Source organism: Copadichromis virginalis, linkage group LG7 (assembly GCF_057382275.1).
Source record: "Copadichromis virginalis isolate Kocher_CV1m ecotype Utaka linkage group LG7, C_Virginalis_male_GT1.1, whole genome shotgun sequence".
Classification (NCBI taxonomy): Eukaryota; Metazoa; Chordata; class Actinopteri; order Cichliformes; family Cichlidae; genus Copadichromis; species Copadichromis virginalis.
This window is the reverse complement of record NC_140624.1, coordinates 32,609,213-32,629,337: the sequence shown is the minus strand read 5'-3', so window position 1 is coordinate 32,629,337 and position 20,125 is coordinate 32,609,213. Positions and strand designations below refer to the sequence as shown.

Here is a 20,125-nt window from a genome sequence, read left to right as displayed (position 1 = left end):
TTAATTTCAGAGTGACTTTAATTTCGCTAAAACGAAACGTGGAAACAATAAATAACACAGAGTAAAATCAACCTCTGAAATGCAGTAAACAGTAAGCAGCCACCTGAACTTCTGAGGAGAGCGATGATGAAAAAGAGTCAGCAGGTGACAAAGATCAGCTGTTGTGAAACCGCAGCTGTGACTTTGGTTTCCATTTACACAAATGTATACCAAAACACCACGTCTCATTTTCTTCAGATAAAAAAAGCTTCAGCAGCACATCAGAGACAGAAAAGCCCTGGAAGAAATAACGTACTGAAGCTGTTTCTTATGCGCTCAAACAGCTTCTGATTGATGTTTCTAACCGTCGCTGTCTTACCAAAGGACACTTTGGTATAATAACCAGCAGCGGCCTGGTTATTCATCCAACAGAAAATCACTTAATAACACTTCGGGCTCCAAAAGTCACTCAGTGTTTTTACCAGCAGGAGAAAACCAAAAATACTAATAAAAAAATTACTGAATCATTATTAAACTTCCCTCTACTTAGTTTGGAAAACAAAAACATAATAAAAAATAGCCATGATATAAAAAAAATTACTGAAAATCTCAAGCTTCAGCTCACAGTTTATTCCCTCCGTCGTCCTGTCAGAGGCCCGAATGCTATGAAAATATCTCTGCTATATAATCTTTCTGTACAGGTACGTTTCTCACACAGCGCGGCGTCCCTCTGTGTGTGTGTTGGCACCGAGGCAGGCGTGTCTGTCATCGAGGATGCTTTCTGTGCCGCTCAGTCGTCGATGAAGGTCAGCCGGCCCGGCCCCTCGTTCTTCATCCAGCGGCGGTACCGCTTCATCCTCGTGTCGGTTGCCATCTTCACCTTCATCTCCTCCTCCTGCTCTTTTCTGTACACCTGAAAGACAAAGACATTTTAAGATAATGTATGGAACTGAACAAATATTCGCTAAATTAATTCAGCACAGCGAAAATAGGATAAAAATAAAAAAACGGAATGGCACAAAATGTCCCACTAGGATCCTCGAAGGGCTAATATATTGACAGAGGACGCAGTATCTGAAACCATAAGGCTGTACCAAAGCTCTTCCATCACAGCTATTGGGTCTAAGAATTCTGATTCTGCACGGGCAAACGAGGTGAAGCTGGAAGCAGGAGCTACAGGTAGGTTTGTTTCTGACTGGTCAGGAGTAACTGCTGAAAGATGCTGACTACACGACAACAACATGACTGACTTCTGGAAAGCTGCCACACTCTTAAGGTATTTACACATCAGACACGTAAAAGACGCTCACACAGACATAATTTTATTGGATGAATTTGCAGCGATCTGAATAAACTACTCTGACCAATCACCGGTATGCAATGGCCTTTACTTTGAAAGTCCAGTCTGGCTAGTTCCATTCCTTTCTGTCAGGTGATTCCCTGATATCATTAAACTGTTTCAAATCTTTCATCTCACAGTTTGGATGTAGAGCACCACTGTCTTAGACTGCAGCTGCTGACTGTAGTCTGAACCTGGCCCTGCTATGCAGAGTTTACTGAGGCTGCAGAAAAGGACAAGGTCCATCATCACCAGCTGCAAGTCTGTGCAACACCTGAAAGACCTGTGGTCAAACTAACACCAGCTGCCTTTAAAGGATGGAGCTGGAGCTTTATTCATAAAGTAAGTAAGGCCAAAGACACTAAAAACGTACCAGGAATATCCAAGGAGGAGGCTGTAGGAGGGAAGAAGCAAAAGAAAGAATTGACTGCGACCAACCTCGAAGTTTTCTTTGATCCAGAGCTGTTTGTCCAGGAAGGTCCGCTTGGTGCTTTCCTCCAGGCGGTCAAACTGAGTCTGGGACAGCTTCATGTACCTCCTGAGGATAAAGCAAGGTGAGAAACTTCTAAACATGTTTCATGTCATTCATCCCGGCATTCATATTGTTGCTTAAGCTTGAGCTGACCTGATGATGTAGAGCTTCTCCTCATCTCCATACTCCTCTCTGCAGATGGTGAAGCGGTACACCCAGGACGCGTACCACGCCACGTAGTAGGTCAGGTAGTACGGGAAGAGCACGATCTGACACAGCAGGATGTCCGACAGGTTGGGCTTCTGGTAACCCCCTTTGATGTCTATCTTGTTTTTGATGATGTCGCGGATCACCTCTTCCTCCTGCTCCCGGATCTCCTCCTTGGAGCGTCGGTTCTTGCCTTTTTCCTTGGTGCGGTTGAGGAGGCCTTGCTGCTTGGCGATCTCCGTGGCCTGGATGCGGTACTTGGGAACGGTCATCAGGTAGTTGATGGCCTCGTTGTAGCTGCTGTGCCAGCTGTAGTACTGCAGAGAGATGGGAACAGGTTTGTAAATAAGTCAGATGATGTTCAGCAAACCATGGCTTACTCAGTGTGCGGTCTTACCTGGAAGATTGAGATGGCACAAATGGTGACCAGGACGACGACCCGGACGTCCACTTTGGGAGCGAGCCGTCTGCGGTAGTAGGCATAGTAGTGCTGGTAGTACTCCTCAGGGTGGTCCAGCATGTAGTCGTAGTCCCGCCGCGTGTCCTCATCCTGCACACACAAAGATCAGCAGGTTTTAATTCCTCCAAGAATTAAAACACCTATGAGAACTGAGTTTGTTAATCCGGAGTGAGGAAAACACTGGTTTTCTGTCTTAGGAGAGCTAACAAGCTCTGAGTCAAATACTGGTTTCCACTCATCCTACTTCTCTCATGCTGCATTTCATTTTCTCTGCCAGTCAATATAAAGCATATATTAGAGCACATTAACTGGCAGAAATTGCTTTTATAATTTTATAATCTGACAGATCACTGGACACTAAATGTGTTTCTTTCAAATAAAATAAAGCTACAGTATCCGTCCTTCTAACTCTTTATCAGCCAGTTCCCCTGCACTGAAAAATTTACTGTAACAATCAACTCTAATTCATCACAAAAGTGTTTTGTCAGGTGGAGGTCTGGACTCTGCGAGGGGCAGTCAAGTTCTTCCACATCAACCTTGCTTTATGCACTGGTGCGAAGTCAGCGCTGAAGCATTGAGGGTCCCTTTCACTTGCATCCCACGGTTTGCATCATGCTGGGTGATGTTAGGCTTGGATGAGGCTGCTCAGCCATGGAAACCTATTCCATGAAGTTCTCTACACACTGTTCATGAGTTAATCTGAAGACCACATGAAGTTTGAAGGTCTGCAGCGTTTGATGCTACAGTAAGTTGTTGATCTCTCTGAACTGTCCGCCTCAACATCCATTGACATGGCAACAACTGGAACACTTGAATTCAATGATTTGGATGCGGGACTTTTGGCAATAGAGCATACGTCAGTGGATAGAGTATAACATGGAACAAATGATTAGTTCTTAAAGAATTACATTTTTCGTTAAAAGCAACACTGAGGTCAATTACAGAAATAATTTTAAACTGTTCAACACATTTTATTTTATTCTATTTTTTTCTTCTTCTTTTTTTTTTTTTACTGAACTTTATGCAATTGATTGTGATTATTAAACTTTACCTGCAACTCTAGACTCTGGTTGAATGTAAATGACAAAGGTGTTGAATTTAAGATTAAGTACTTTATCTCTATAGTAACTACCAATAAAATGAACAGCCAGATGATGAAATGTCAGGCCTTTCAGCTCACAACTTATTAATAACAAAGTCAAGATGAACACGAGTCCTAAAAATACACGTATGTGCGGAAACTTTTAAAGTTTTGAACATGGGTGTAAATCAGCTATGAAATACATCATGTTTATGCATGTGTCAGCTCTGATAATATTTAATGAGAAAAGTAAACAATATTCATGTTCATGTGACTCATTGACGTGAAAATGACAGAATGCCTGCATTATACTTTTTTTTTTTTTTTTTTAATTTGACAAGTGGTGTCTAATTTTTGTGTTTTCCTTTACCCAAAGAAATATATTTTTCATAAATTTGTACATGGATGCATAAATCTGTACAAACTGCTGCACAAAAATTCACCAGAATACAAGAAATACAGAGTCTGACACTCAGAATACTCAAAGACGACCTCTGTAAGCCCCAGTTTTGATAAAATCTGTTATCAGAAAATATCAGTGCTTGTATTGCATGCATTTAATTTGTTTGTGCTCCTCGCCCAGCTGTCTGAAGCTTTTTACCACGTTATTACTTTAAAACCTGTCATGTTTTAAAGATTTATTTTGTTTAAACATGTTTTTGTAATGGGTTTAAAAGGGAAACTTCTGCTTATAGGTTTGAATATATCCCAACTCTAAAGCGCAAGTCTCTACCCCTCTGCAGACTTCTGGAAGCTGGCCAATCAGAGGAAAGTTAGATTTTTGAACAAATGGCCTTAAAGAGACAGCTCTTTGCTTACAGGATGAACTGACCAGCACAAAGGCCCAGTTTTTGGAGTATGAATCATGCAAGGTTACTCTAGAAAAGTTCAAGGTTACAAATATGGAAATAAAAATAACTTAAAAATAGTGGAGCGCTATTAAGATGGTCAAATATCAGAGGATATATTACAGGATCGGAAGCACAAGCTGACTTCATGTCTATTTTAGGACTATCAGAGCAGTGAAGACTTAAACCTGCAGCACAGTTTGAGGTAATCCAAGATTGGATCAAGTAGACATGATGGCACAAATAGTTTCCGGGTGGATATTACAACAAATGAAACTTTTATGAGGAAATTAAAAACCAAAACAAAACAAAAAAACACTGTAAAGCTTTCAAACTTCCCACACTCTCGGACGAACCTTTAACGTCTCGTACGCGGTCGCGATGAGCAGGAACTTGGTGTGTGCAGATTCCTGGGTCTCCCCCTCCAAGCCCGGCTCCCCCGGCCTGAACCGGTCCGGGTGGTACCGCCGGGCCAGTTGACGGTAAGCCCGGGCGATATCCGACTTGGAGGTCTCCCGAGTGACACCGAGCACGTCGTAGCACACCTCCTTCCCACAGTACAGACCCTCCACCAACGCCGAGACCGCCGGCAGGGAGGACACGGAGAGGAGAAGCACCGCGAGGCGCCACCACGACTTCACCGCCCGCGGACAGCCGGTGCTCTGTCCGCCACCGCTCCGCTCCCCGGGAGCAGCCATCTCTGCCGTCTGCCTGCCTGCTGTCCCGTCGCTCACTGCTGACGACATCAAAACGAGCCGGAGCGGAAGGATGACAATCGAAGATCGTTTGGTAGAAAGATGAAGCCTCCTTCATTTCTTTGATTAGTCCATTTAAGTTTTTATTTTTTGTTTTTTATTGGTTTTATTTTTCGGTTCCAGCCTATAATGTTCCAGTTCTCTAAATTAAAATGCACAAATATATGAAATACTGTTTTTTTCTTCCCTTTTTTTGTTAAGTAGCTACAACACTGTCATCTTCATAAACCTCATAGTTTAATGGTTCTGGGACTGTCAACTGCTGCTGGTACGTCATGGATTTCCAGGTGAAAATATTGAGTGAAATTACAGTGAAATTATTATTTGTTGAAACAAATATCCAAAAATGAATTTGTTGACGCTCTTGTGTGGATGATGTGTATCTTTATTTCACATGGAATCCCTTTTTATTGTTTTTATAACTGATAAAACTGCAGGATACAAGATATTTTTTTCAGCCCCTGAGGTGCAGCATATCATAAAATGTTTCAGATCTACAGTGGCTGGCCTAACCAAATTATAGCCTACTTTGCAGTCAGATTTAGCACAAATAAATAAACAATACATGTAATTTTGCCCTAACATTTCATCAAAAGCATGGTGGCATTGACAAGACTATTCAGGGAACATTCTGGTGAAAGGTTTGATGGATCAGGAAAAAAAAAAGAAGAAGTTTATTGTCACATGCTGTGAATTTCTTTTCTAGAGTAGTGCACACTACAGGCTCTTAATCAGTGTGATATTACTGGTGCATTGCTCTTGTTTCTGTAGTTAATTATGTTCCACTCACATAGATTTAGTGTTTGGCTGCCTCTGTTGACGCCGGCCATGATGACTGAAAATTCCCCACTTACTTGTGATAAAGATCACTTTCTTTATTCTAGTTACTCAGATATTCCAAGACTGTTTCCCACAGAAAAATGCAGATGTGTTCAACATTTGGGTCAAACATTAACTTCTAAATATTTATAGGAAATAACTTACTGCAATTACAGTTTTAAAACGACAAAATCTATAAAGAGAAAGTTGAAAAATAATTAAATAAATTATCGGAGTGATCCGTCTTCTATCATGAATAATCTTTGAATTGAGACTGAACGATGACGCGGCATCAAGCGACAGGCTTCCCGTCGCCTTCTGGTGGTTGATTTAACAGTTGCAGTGAAGCAGTTCAGATAAAGCTTCACACAGATATCAACTCTTTTAAAGCTTTCCCAGTTTCCCCCTCTTATTTTAGTCATTTTTTAAATCTCCTTTTAAAATGATGATAAATGTTACTTCTGCTGTTTTAATCTTTCATATGATTTTAATGATCTGCTAGTATGGAGGTATGGAAGCCCGTTTCTGCCACAAAAAAAAAAAAAGGATCCAAAACTCGAAATTTCGAGTCATGGATGCTTTTTTTTAAAAAAAATAATTTTTTTTAAATAACTTAAAATTTCTAGTTATTTTCTCAAAATTTCGACTTACTTTTCTTGAAATTTCACGTTAATAGCTCAAAACTTTGACTGACTTTTCTCAAAATTTTGAGTTATTAATTCGAAATTTCGAGTTCGTCATTTCCTTGTTACCCGGAAGCTGAAGCCCTCAGCTACAAATGCTACAGCTAAGCTACCAGTATTACAGCCAGTCATGAATGCAGAAATTGCTGATTATTTTCAGTGTGGCTTCACAACTGATGAAATCCTTGTGTTATTAGCTGAATCACATGGCGTTAATATCACCAAACGTACTCTCGAAAGCGCCAATTTGTTGCGATCCAGTTTTGAGTGTGCTTTCCATGTAGATTACTGATTGGCAGAAGTAACTTGAAATTTTGAGTTACTTTTCTCGAAATTTCGACTTATTAACTCAAAACTTTACATTTTTTTGTGTGGTGGAAACGGGCTTCCATATTTGTTTGTCTTGTGTAAATCACTTTGTAAAAATGCTTTGTAAATCATCTGTTTTCTACTTGAGCGCCCTCGTGTGGCAGTTTGTGGTAACAACAAATTCCGGATTTCCTGAGCACACGCTCCGTGGTAAGTACTGTAACAGTTCTGTGATTATTTCAAATACTGATATGTAAAATGAATAGATCCATGATTTCATGCATTTACACCAAACTATGACCCTGCCATCTAAACGTTCCAGCAAAAATTGCGATTCATCAGGCCAGGCAACATTTTTCCAAACCTCTATTGTCAAATTTTTGTGAGCCTGTGTGAATTGTAGCAGTTTCCTGTTCTTAGCTGTCAGGAGTGGCACCCAATCTGGTCTTCTGTTGCTGTAACCCATCTGCTTCAACGTTTGACATATTGTGCATTCAGAGATGCTCTTGAGGATACTTCAGTTGTAACAAGTTGTTGTTTCATTACGGTCAGCTCCAAAAGTTTGGGCATTCTACCCTGACCTCTGTTATGAAAAACCATGCCACATTTAAAGTGTCTTAAATCACCAATCTCCCCCGATCCCGAGTGGCTGACTAGATATTTGCGTTAATGAGAAATAACCTAACCATTTACTCATGGATATATGAGTAAATGTTATTTGTATTGTAAAATTTCATTTTTGGTTTTATCAGAAATTCCACTTTCTGGGGAGCAGTGAATAACTGAATGATCTCAAAGACATCTATTATGTAATTACATGTAAATCGCATTAATTTAATTTTACAATTTCTAATTGTAACATCTACTATTACCAGTAGCAGTTTATAAAGATTTAAAATTAATACCGAGCGGAACTGAGTGCAGCATATTGGTCCCAACAATCCCAGTTTCTCATGGGAAAATTAATTGCCCACCACTCATGTTCTGTTAAGTGAGGAGTGAGTGATTTCAGACACAGTTGATATTGGTGGGAGCAAGGCAGGGGCACATGCCCACTTAAAAACAAACAAACCTTAACAAATTAAACCATATATGAAAAACAAATCAGCTGCATCTGGTAAGTTACTTGTACAGAGAAGTGAAATACTGTCCTGTGGCCCAGTTTCTGAATGAAGGGAATAAGGGAAGGAAGAATACTCTGCTTCAGTACATGTCACATTACATGTTGGCATTCATGGTTCCCTCAACTAACTGTAGATCCTCAGTGCCAACATTACTCATGCAGCCCCAAACAATGACATCCCACCACCATGCTTGACTGTAGGTAAGACACACTTGTCTTTGTACTCCTCACCTGTTTGCCACCACACACCCTGACACCATCTGAACCAAATCAGTTTATCTTGGTCTCATCAGGCCACAGCTAATCCATGTTCTTAGTCTGCTTGTCTTCAGCAAACTGTTTGCAGGCTTTCTTGTGCATTATCTTTAGAAGACACTTCCTTCATGGACGACAGCCATGTGATGCAGTGTGCGGCATATGGTCTGAGCGCTGACAGGCTGACCCTCCACACCTTCAACCTCGGCAGTAATGCTGGCAGCACTCATACACCTATCTTACAAAAGACAACCTCTGGGTATGACACTGAGCATGTGCACTCAACTTCTTTGGTCGACCATGATGAGGTTTGTTCTGAGTGGAACCTGTCCTGTTAAACTGCATGGTTTTGGCCACTGTGCTGCAGCTCAGTTTCAGAGGTTTGGCAATATTCTCATAGCCTAGGTCATCTTTATGTAGAGTAACAATCCTTTTTTCAGATCCTCAGAGAATTATTTGCCACTATGTGCCGTGTTAGACTTCACATGACACCAGAAGTGAAAATGGCTAATTGGGCACAATTAGCCATTTTCACTTAGGGGTGTACTCAGTTTTGTACAGTGTTATACAAGCTGTACACTGACTACTTTACATTGTATCAAAGTGTCATATTTTCAAAGTTTTGTTATGAAAAGATATAACAAAAATGTGAGGGGTATACTTGTACTCACTTTTGTGAGATACTGTATGTACTTCACTCAGACCCATCACCACCAGGTGTCGCCCTTGTTCTCTTAACAAATGGTGTTTGTTTTTTTAAAGCTGACTATTGTTTGTATTTAGCCTTGTAGTTTATATAAAAGGGTAAGTTATGCATTCATTATTAAGTAATAGTAAAGTTATGATTATGTTTGTTTAAGAAATAATTCATTACCTAAAATTACTTTTAGACAAATTATATTTATACCTAATATCCAGGTGTTCCCACAAAATTAAGTCTGTGGCCTATTGAAGCTTCCTCATTATCAGTAAACTGTTTCTGAGATGCACTTTCATCAGTAACTCAGAGCCACTGCCTATTGTTGTTATTTCAGTATTAGCAGGAAGCAGTATCTGCTCTCTATGACTTGGCGCGGCCATTGAGCAACACTATCTTTACCACATATGTTTCTGAAATTGTCAAACTAACCTACTGTGTTGAAAGAAATGTTGAAAGAAATAGCAAACACCTAAGAAATTGTACAGTGAACATTCCAGTTGGCTGAGACTAATCCAGACAGATGGTTTACTAACTTAGAAGCATATTCTATTTTCTTGCTATGCATAATATCAGGATCGATTTGGTTTCATCAGCTGTTTATGCAACATTTTTTATTAGGTAAAAAAACATAATTTCAACCATTGCTTTCTGACAAATATAACAAAGACTTTAAAGTGTTGGCTAATAATGGTCTATTATTTTATAGCTAGCTGATGATGTGATGTTTGATTAACTTTTGCAAACATTCTTTTTTCTAGTTCAGGCACTCCTTCTGACAGTTTTAGCAAAATATTCATACACAGTTACATGTCCATTGCAAAATAAAGCAGTACGGTTAACAGTACCTTTTCACTGATGGTAGTAGTAATCATAAATGAATGTGTTCATGAGCAAGAGTACAGGTAGCAGTGGCAGTTTATTGCACAGAAACAAGAAAAAAAAAGAACAGTGAGAAAATTAATGCCAAATGATAATGTATATATTGATGACTTTTTTTCTACAATATTACATTCATTGCACATTCAGAGGAGAAACTGAATGTATGTTTAAATTGACAAACACCTGCAAATTACAAACGGCCACGTGTCACCTTTGTCCTCTGAATAATAACTTTTATTTGTGTTTAGCCTATTTATTCTGTATGCTATTGGTACATTTATTGTTTTGTAAAACAAGCTATCATTAGAATACCAGATGCCCATGCATTTTTAGAAGGCGGCTTTGGCCTGAAAGATCCATTTAGGGACTAGAGAGGAATTCACTGAGCTAGAGAAAAAGCACTGAGGTAGATGTGATATTGGGGTGATCGTGGCTCAAGAGTTGGGAGTTCGCCTTGTAATTGGAAGGTTGCCGGTTCGAGCCCCAGCTTGGACAGTCTCGGTCGTTGTGTCCTTGGGCAAGACACTTCACCCGTTGCCTACTGGTTGGTTGTCAGTGGGCTCGGTGGCGCCAGTGTCCGGCAGCCTCGCCTCCGTCAGTGCGCCCCAGGGTGGCTGTGGCTACAATGTAGCTTGCCATCACCAGTGTGTGAATGTGTGTGTGAATGGGTGGATGACTGGATATGTAAAGTGCTTTGGGGTCCTTAGGGACTAGAAAAGCGCTATATAAATACACGCCATATGGAAGGGATAACAGTCAGATCTAATGAAATTTGAATTATCAGGCTCCAAACATAAAAAGCTGCAACTTTTCATATGATGATACAGTGGAAAGTAGAAGTTTGAAGCTTCTATTTTTTCAGTTTGTTTTCACTTCCCCAATGCGCATTTCAGCAAAAACTCGAGAACACACTAATGAGCCAGTAATGGAATAAGTAGAATATATTATAGCTTTAACATGTGTTAAGGCTATGTGAGTGTGTTGTATAATTTATTTTTCACTGCATTTCCTGTTTGAAGTCTTTTGTATTGTCCAAACATCAGTCACAGAAAAAAATAGGTAAATAAAATCAAAAATGTATTCAATTTATTCATAAACATTTAATCTGTATGTTGCTTAGGAACCACTTTAATTTCACAGCAAGCTCTCCTCAGCATGTTTCTAAGTCTTTTAAAGTTAGTCTTTATAACTGACTGCACTATTTCATATACATACATAAGAGCTAGAGGTTGTATCACCAACTTTGGCAGTCTGATGAAAAATTATAAATTGTTTACTAATGTCCTTTCAGTTTGGCTAAATATTCAAGATGAAACAAAATGGCAAATCATGATATCTAGGTTTAATGTAAAATTAGTTCACATGCCAGCAGAAAATTGCACTTCACACCCCTGAATCAGCAGTAGCTAGAATAAAGGGCACTGTGAATGTGGTTTTGAGTTTAAAAAGCTTTCTTCACGAAATTTATCAAAGAGCTCCCTGACTTGTTTAGTATCCTTGGAGTTGTTATTGAATACATGGTAACGATTGTTACAAGATTTCACAATGTGCTTGAGACAACTCCTGTTGCCGATAAACTGATCCACTGTGCCTTTCAAATCATCTCCATGTGTAAATAGGACAATTGTGTTTTTCCTGATTTTCCAGCCAAGCTTGTCTTCCAGTTTCTCTAATATTCCTATTTCACCATCTGTGAACCTGCCCAACTGTATCACAAGTAACACTACACACTGCCCTTCCTGACAGTACCTCTTACACTCTTCTACTTGTGCCTCCTCTATAGGTTTATCTTCATAAAAGAAGTCTGGGGTGTCGACCAGTCTAACTTTTGTTCCACATATCTCGATTATTTTGTCCTTACACTTGGTGGTGATTGGTATGGAGCTTGGCTTGGCTTCAAAACCCTGGCCTTTGTCCTTGTGGTGCTTCCCAGCAGCCAGGATGGTGTTTGCAGTCGCACTCTTCCCAGTCCCAGTTTGTCCCAGCAGAATGATGTTAAATATGATGTCTTCCTTTGCATCACTGCCCCTCTCAACTGAAAGTAAATGCTAGATTATTTCATCAATAGTTTCCAATAGTGTTGGTTTTCAACCTCTGGGTGCCAATATGTCAGCTTTAAATAAAATGCAGAAAATTTAGATCTCCAAGCTTTGTTATGTTTAAGTTGTCTTACTTATGACCACTTTAAAATTAGATTTTTTAAACTGTATTTTCTAAAACAATATACATCAAATATCAGTTTATATGATCTCACTTTCAGAATTAGATGTAGTTTTCTGAAGCACACCCTTGTTTCTTCCAGGTCCTTTTCCTCTTGGCCGGTCAGTCTGCTCTGAGATGGATGTACTGTGATTCCTGGCTCCTGATTGATTGGTATTTTATCATGAAAGCAAGTTTATCTTGTCTAAACATATCACATATGATGAAAAAATTGCACTTATTTACACAGGGTGATCACAAGTTCTCAAAAAGACATAAAATGTCTTATAAAAGTATTAAATTACTCAATTTATTATTATTCAATTTAAATGTAATTAAAATGTTTTTAGTCATGTTGTGCAAATATTATTTAAATGGTCTCTTGTTTCTTTCATTTTGAGATGATATGTTTCGTGGATTTCTGAGGCATACCCTTTTCTTGTACAGCTGCTTCTTCTGCAGGTAGGACAGTCTGTTCTGAGCTGGATGTACTTTGATTACTGACTCCTGAAGAAAAGAAGATACTTTTATCTTATTGCAACATTATGTTCAGAAACCTCAACATACTCGTTATTCACAAACAGACATGTTTGGTAATGTAAGTTATTTAAAAAGTATGAGAACATCATGAACTATAGATAATAAAATAAAGACGACTAGCTGGACTTAAATGGCTTAACATAGGTTGGCTGTAGGATCTTCAAAACTTAAAACATCTCAACTACACATTTACTAACAAACATCAATATGAGATTTTTTTGTCACTGAGAATTATAGATAACACAACAGATACAGTTTATGGTGAAAAAATAGTAGTGTTATACAAAATAAAGAGCAAACTACTCACTTCCTATTATTTTGAGATTAAATATATTGTTTTTGTTTTAAGCATACCCTTTTCTTGCACAAGTGCCTTTTCTGCTGGTTTGGTAGTCTGCTCTGAGCTGGGTGTATTTTCATTATTTGCTCCTGAGGAAAAAGTGGATAATACATACTTCTATCACAGTACAATATGTTCAGAATCTCAGCACATTTGTTATTTCTAAGCAGGTTTGGTAACATTAGCTACACATGCACATAAGGTTTTCACACAGTCATTTTATAAATAAAATAAAGAGATATTTTATACATATAATTAAAAACATTTAAATGGCTTACACAGTAAGTGTTAAAAATGTAACAAAAGCATTAAATTGTCTGGAATTTGTTTACATTGGTCATAAATGTGTTAGTCATGTACAGATATTTAAATTGACTCATTTTCTGTCATTTTGAGATAAAATGTTTTGTGGATTTCTGAAGCATACCCTTCTCTTGTACAGCTGCTTCTTCTGCAGTTGGGACAGTCTGTTCTGAACTGGATGTACTTTGAGTACTGACTCCTGAAGAACAGTGGATAATGCATACTTTTGTCTTATTACAACAATATGTTCAGAAACCTCCGCGTACCTGTTATTCATAAACAGATATGTTTGGTCATGTAAGTTAATTATAAATATCAGAAGGTTTCTACATCATAAAAAATAGAGATGAGTAGCTGTCCTTAAGTGGCTTATATAGGATAATTGTACGTTCCTCAATACTTACAAATCTGGACTACACATTTACTAAAAAACACAAGTATGAAAAGGTTTTGTCATTGGGAATTGTATATAACACAACAGATATGCAACCCAAATTCCAGAACCTCTTTAAATTTGAACAAAATGAAAACTAAGATTCTTTCAAATTACACGAACCAGTATGATGAAAAAAGTCTCTTTTTCAAACTTGTTTTATTAGTTTTAATCTTTTAACTTTATGCATCAAGAAAAATTGAAATTATAGGCAACAGTCTTTGACTTGAAGAATTTGTTTAACATTTAAACCTATATTTGCTGCATATTCCAGCATATAAAATAAAAACAGTGTTTTGTGTTTATACTCACTCTTTCAAATAGATGCAAGTAAAACACAGCAGTAAATAAATAAAATCAAAGATTCATTAAATCTATTTTCACCTGTTTAGCAGGAGTGGGGCGGGTGGAGGTTTGCCTGGGGTTGCAGTGGTTATGTCAGTGGGGGATCCGGAGTTTCTCTGTGAATTTCACATTCCCGTGGCAGCGTGCCCGGTACTTGCTCAGATTTGAAGTTTCATTTTTTGCTGCAGAAAGAAGTTTTCTTCCCACGCAGAGTGTACAGCGGATGTTAATGTCCCTTTTTATGAAATTAAACTCAAAGTAATGTCAGTACTTCCAAGCTTAAACGCTGCATGGTCGTACTCTCTCCCACACTCCGTATCATCCATTGTTGATCTACACATGTCTATTGCTGCCACGGACGTTGCACGTTCGTACATCATTGTCATGAAACACTCTCACAAACAAAATCACGGTTTAGTAACGCAGCATGCTTACGGAAAAGTAAGAGTATTTTAACCTCCTAGGACCTGACGTTCACGTACAGTATGTGGACATCACATTTTGGGTTATTTAGACCAAAATACTCAATTTTGCTCTACAAGGACCTGATATCCACTTACGAGGACATTATACAGCTACTGTTATATCGACATTTTAAATGAATATCCTGATATGTGGATCTCATTTTTCTTAGAAACAAAAACCAGGTAAAAAAAATTCTGGTAATTCTTTGTTTTTACATTCATCGGGCCCCAATATGGCCAAATATCAAAAAGAAATTAAAAATGCATGCTGTGGAAGAGTTCAGGTCTTAATTTCTTTTTTGAAATAGTAATCCTTTAGTTTACTCATTAAAAAAGTAATCGTATTACAGTAATGTGTTACTTTTAATGCATTACGGCCCATCTCTGTTCACAACAGAACATAAATAACATAAAGGTTTAAACTGAGAAATTGTACAACTTTATCCAACAAATGAGGTCATTTCAGAAGCCTGCTACATCTCCCAAAAATGTTGGCATGGGGCAAAAAATGGCTGACAAGTCAAGGAAGTTCAAAAAGGTCTAAGGAGCTTGGACAGAAAAGCGTCTGGATTTCAAGTTTCTTGAGGACGTTTCACCTCTCATCCTTCTTCAGTTCTGAAGTTCAAATAGATTAAACTGGGAGAATACCTAGCAAGTAATTAACTTAACTGATATCAGGTAACATGTAATATGATTAGTTATAAGGGATGTCTTAGGGCAGAGGCTCCAGTCTGTCAAATAGTGCTTGTAAAGATTGTGGATACTTCAAAAACAATGCTCCTCAACATCAAATTGGAAAGGCTTTGCAAGTCTCACTCTCATGCAGTACATAATATAATCAAAAGATTTAGAGAAACTGGATTTCTCTAAGGGACAAGGCCAGAGACTATTGAATGCCTGTGGTCTTCGGGCCCTAAAACAACACTACATCACATCATTTCTTTGCAAGCTCCTTTGACTACATCACTCATCGGCATGTGTGTCACTGACATTACTAAATGGGCCCAGGAATGCTTCCAGAAACCACTGTCAGTTAACAAAATCCGCCGTGCCATCTACACATGCCAACTTAAGCTCTATCACGCAAAAAGGAAGCCATATTCAAACATAGTCCGGAAGCATTGCATGTCCTGTGGGTCCAGAGTCATTTGAAATGGACTGTTTCAAAGTTTGCTTTGGTTAGACGAGTCCATTTGACATGCTTGTTGGTAATCACCAGCATGTCCTCTGGGCTAAAGAGGAGGGAGACCTTCCAGTATGTTATTAGCACTGAGTTCAAAAGTCAGCAACTCTGATGTTGTGGGGGTGCATAAGTTCATATGATATGAGCAGGTTGGATGTATTGGAAGGAACTAGGAATGCAAAAAGATACATAGGTTTTAGAGCAACATATGCTCCCCTCGAGATGACATCTATTTCAGAGAAAGCCTTGTGTATTTTAGCAGGACAAATGCAATGCAATGCAAAAGTGCATACTGCAGCTATTACAACACCATGGCTTCGTTGGAGAAGAGTCCGAGTGTGGAATTTTCCTGCCAACAGTTCAGACCTTTCAACTCTAGACAACATTTGCCGCATCACTAAATGAAAAATAAAGATGACCAGAAACTCTTTAGCAGCTGAAACCTACACTACGAGTCAAAGGTGTTAGAACAACCCAATTTCTTTTTTTTTTTATTGAAAATTATGCAGTTTAATGTCTCATTGCACTCTGAAATGAAATAATAGTACAAATAAACAATTGGAGTTGTGAAAAAAGAAATCATGGAATCAATTTATAAACAAAATGTATTCTAAACCTTTCACTTATCAAAGTCGCCACCTGTGGCACCCTGGATCCAGACCATCACACTTCCTCTTCCATGTTTGACAGTTGATGCCATACAATGTGGAACCATCCTTTCTCCTACTCAAATGCTTACAAAGATCCTGTGTGATGAACCGAAGATTTCAAATTTTTATTCATCAGTCCATATTACCTTGTTGCAGTCCTCAGTGGTCCAATGGTGGTGTTTCATTGCCCAGGCAAGCCTCTTTGTCTTATTCTGATGTCTTAGCAATGGCTTTCTTGCTGCAGCTCGTCCTGTCAAACCTGCAGCTCTTCTCTTCATAGTTCAAACTGAGACTTGGTTACTATGACCACACAACTTCAACTGTGCTTTAAGTTGTTGTCCTGTGAGCTGCCTATCTCACAAGCTGTTAACTCTCAGAAACTTGTCTTCTAATTGAGTTGTGGCTTTGGGTCTGCCAGACCTCTTCCTGTCAGAGTTTGCCCTACTTTCTGTGAGCTTTTTGATGGTGAAGAGGAAACTGTACTCACTGACACCTTGACTGTATTTGCAATTTTTCTGTAGGAAAGACCTACATTTTCAAATGTTATGATGGTCTGTCTCTCTTCCACTGTTATTGCCATTTTGTGCTCACTGAAAAAGGCCTTTTTGTATAATTCTGAAATGTACATTATTTTTCAGTTTTGGGTAACCTTGAACGACTTGAATTGCAATAAATTAATAACTGCAATAACTGGAAAAATTGGGGTGTTCTAAAACGTTTGACCAGTAGTGTATATCAGACAAAAATGGGACCCAACACCAAAACTCATAACCTCAATGCCCAGACGTCTTCAAACTTTTGAAAAGAAGAGAAGATGCTACACCATGGTAATAATGCCCCTGTCCCAACTGTGGCAAGTATCAAATTTGAAATTAGCAAATTTTGTGCATAAAATTGTAAAACTAAACAGTTTGAACATTTATTATGTTACTTATGTTCTGTTACACAACTTCCCAGCTTTTCTGGAATTTAGGTTATAGTTTATGGTGAAAAACTAAAACTGTTACCCAAAGTAAAGAACAAACTGTCAGTCTCACTTCCTATTACTTTGAGGTTAAATATATTGTGGTTTTCTGAAGCATACCTTTGTCTTGTACATGTGCTTTTTCTGCCGGTATGGTAGGCTGCTCTGAGCTGGGTGTATTCTGATTAGTTGCTCCTGAGGAAAAATGAATAATGCTTACTTTTGTCATAGTACAACAATATGTTCAGAAACCTCAGTGTACCCTCAGTGTATCCTTTTGCAGAATGTTTGACAGTTAATTATAAATATGAGAAGGTTTTGTCGTCATGAACAGTAGATAATAAACTAGAGATCACTAGCTGGACTTAAATGGTTCACATAGGACAATTTGTAGGATCTTCAATACTTTAAAAATCTAAACTACACAGCCATCCATCATCCATGCACCCATTCTCTTCCGCTTATCCTTGTCAGGGTTGTGGAGGAGCTGGGGCCTATCCTGGATACCATAGGGTGAGAGGCGGGGACACCCTGGACAGGTCGCCAGCCTGACTCTGGGCTAACATAGAGAGACAACCATTTGCACTCACATTCACTAAAAATATAAATATGAAAAGGTTTTGTCATTGGGAGTTGTAGATGACGCAACAGATATAGCTTATGCTGAAAAAATGCGGCAGGTGAGGCAGTCTGCTCTGAGCTGGTGTATTTTGATGAGTTGCTCCAGAGGAAAAGTGGGTAATATGTGGAAAAGTGGATAAAATTATATCACAGTACAACAATATGTTGAGGGCCTCAGCTGACTTGGTATTAATAAGCAGACATATTTGGCAATGTTAGCTAAACATACACATAATGTTTGTAATAAAAATAAATATGAAAAAAATGAAACTTTGATATTGTGGTCTACAATACAATAGAAGTGTCGTACAAGAACGCATATAATTAAAACGGCTCTGAAAATGTCTTATGCAGAGTGAGCACTGGTTCTTAAAAAGCCACAAAAATAGCACTAAACTGTCTTTAACTCAGTTCCCGATCTCACATCTTGCCTTTCATACCTTTGTCCTGTCCAGGTGCCTCTGCTGGTGGGGCAGTCTGCTCTGAGATGGATGTGCTTTGATTCCTGGCTTCTGAGGAAAAATTCATAATGCATAATTTTTAAAGCATCACATTATGAAACATATTTAAATAATGTTTTGAAATCTAACCAAATACTTTTTTTTCTAATTCACTCTGAAAAAAATCTATTTTATTTAACTTTCATTATACCGGCATACCTGTTGCAAAAATAAGAAAATTAGTACTATGACTGTTTTCAATAGTCTGTAATAGAATGGATTGATTACTTTGTGAGTGTACTTTCACTTTATAATTTAATAAAAACAAGTCAGTTTTATAACATATATTGAATTTACAAACTCACCTTTGCTCCCAGGATTATAAGGTAGAACCTTTGTGTTTCTGGAAGAGTAATTGTGACCATTGTATTTACAAAGCAAATGACAAAACATAAAAAATATATTTGCGTATAATCACACTTCACCATGTCATTTCAGAACATGTAGTGTGGACTAATAAAACACCTAATCCTTGACCAGAACCATTTTAATGTTAAATGAAAAGAACAAAATTTAAATGCAATGCAGAAAATCTGCCTGAAGTGTCATAGTATTGTGTCATTATATTATGTAAGCTGGAAACACCACCAAACCTCAGCAGTGCAAGAAATGGATGAGACTTGTTTAACATAACCTAAAGTATGTTTTATATTTTATTATTTTAACATTATGGCATTTCAACTAAATAAAAATGATTTCGTGACTTCTTCCACCTTTGATGGATACCCTCATTAGAGGAAACAGAAGCTAACTGTTAATACAATTAGACTTGTTATTCAAATGCAGTATATTACAGATAGGAAGAAAATGAAGTTTTTACCTTGTGTGTTTCAGATCATTTTTCCGCTGTTCCACAACATCCTTACTGCAGCTTTTGTAGTCAAACCGGAATGACTTGCGGCATAAACACCATTTTTCATCTACAATTTCCATCTGGATATAGAACATTTGTTTCACATTCTCCAGTAAACCACGGCTCTTTTGGTTTTCTAAGATTATAACTAAACTTTGTGTGACATTGGCTCCAAAGATATCTTGAAGTTTAAGTATTTGAGCCCGAACATTATCTTCTTGGTCGTTTTCTGCATCGATTGCCAGTATGAACAGATCAGGCCCAGGATCAGAAAGTGCCATGAAATCAATAATCAGCTTGTTGTGTTGATGACATTTTTCAAAAAAATCAGGAGTGCTGATGATTCTGTACAAGTCATTCTCTCTCTCAACAAAGTTGTTCACATTTGTCATTGCAGGGTTGGTTCCTTTGAGAATTATATTATCAATCTTTCTCACAAAATCAGCTTTCTCTCCAAACAGAGCGATGGTAAATTTGTCAGGACATTCTGTAGGAAAACAGAACAAATAAGTTACTCTTAAAACACTGCAAAAATGCAGGAACGGTTAAATCTGTTTGTGTTTTATGTTATTTTCAAATAAACACGTGATACTTGGTCCCAATACGGGTATCTCAAGGTCAGAAATTCATTATCACATTATTACACCAGCAAATGATTCATAAATGTGATGAACTTTGACAAGAAGTAATAAACTAAATAACTGTCACTTACGAGAAGGCTCAGGAGAATTCATCTTGGCAAATATTTAATGAAGAGTGCTGTGGGTTTCAGCAGCGTCTCTCAACTTGCTTTGAAATAGGTCAGACTCATGCTGATATAG

General features: G+C 38.1%; 2 protein-coding genes across 2 annotated transcripts; both read right to left on the bottom strand.

The window, feature by feature from the left end:
• dnajc25 (DnaJ (Hsp40) homolog, subfamily C, member 25) lies at positions 1–5,132 on the bottom strand. The gene is made up of 5 exons (XM_085463073.1): positions 4,743–5,132; positions 2,395–2,547; positions 1,944–2,314; positions 1,757–1,856; positions 1–892 (listed from the first exon to the last, which is right to left on the bottom strand). Exons 1-5 carry the CDS (start codon positions 5,130–5,132, stop codon positions 770–772), a joined length of 1,137 nt encoding a protein of 378 aa, XP_085319199.1. The 3' UTR covers positions 1–769.
• A 4,801-nt stretch (positions 5,133–9,933) lies between these two features.
• On the bottom strand, positions 9,934–20,081 carry LOC146705431 (uncharacterized). Its single transcript, XM_085463072.1, has 10 exons — positions 20,017–20,081; positions 19,272–19,791; positions 18,757–18,794; positions 18,392–18,463; positions 17,451–17,525; positions 13,416–13,490; positions 13,003–13,077; positions 12,541–12,615; positions 12,164–12,271; positions 9,934–11,944 (listed from the first exon to the last, which is right to left on the bottom strand). The coding sequence occupies exons 1-10, from the start codon at positions 20,036–20,038 to the stop codon at positions 11,316–11,318; spliced, it is 1,689 nt and encodes a 562-aa protein (XP_085319198.1). The 5' UTR covers positions 20,039–20,081; the 3' UTR covers positions 9,934–11,315.
• Between the last annotated feature and the right edge of the window lie 44 nt (positions 20,082–20,125).

Bases quoted from the DNA above. Each gene is read 5' to 3' on its own strand.
- dnajc25 (XM_085463073.1), bottom strand. From the start codon at position 5,132: ATGTCGTCAGCAGTGAGCGACGGGACAGCAGGCAGGCAGACGGCAGAG. The intron at 2,315-2,394 runs GTAAGACCGCAC...ATCTCTCTGCAG, and splicing joins GTGCCATCTCAATCTTCCAG to TACTACAGCTGGCACAGCAG. The intron at 893-1,756 runs GTTGGTCGCAGT...TTTGTCTTTCAG, and splicing joins GGATCAAAGAAAACTTCGAG to GTGTACAGAAAAGAGCAGGA.
- LOC146705431 (XM_085463072.1), bottom strand. From the start codon at position 20,038: ATGAATTCTCCTGAGCCTTCTC. The intron at 13,491-17,450 runs GTATGCTTCAGA...ACTGTTCTTCAG, and splicing joins AGCACATGTACAAGACAAAG to GAGTCAGTACTCAAAGTACA. The intron at 11,945-12,163 runs GTGAGATCATAT...ATTTACTTTCAG, and splicing joins AACTACATCTAATTCTGAAA to TTGAGAGGGGCAGTGATGCA.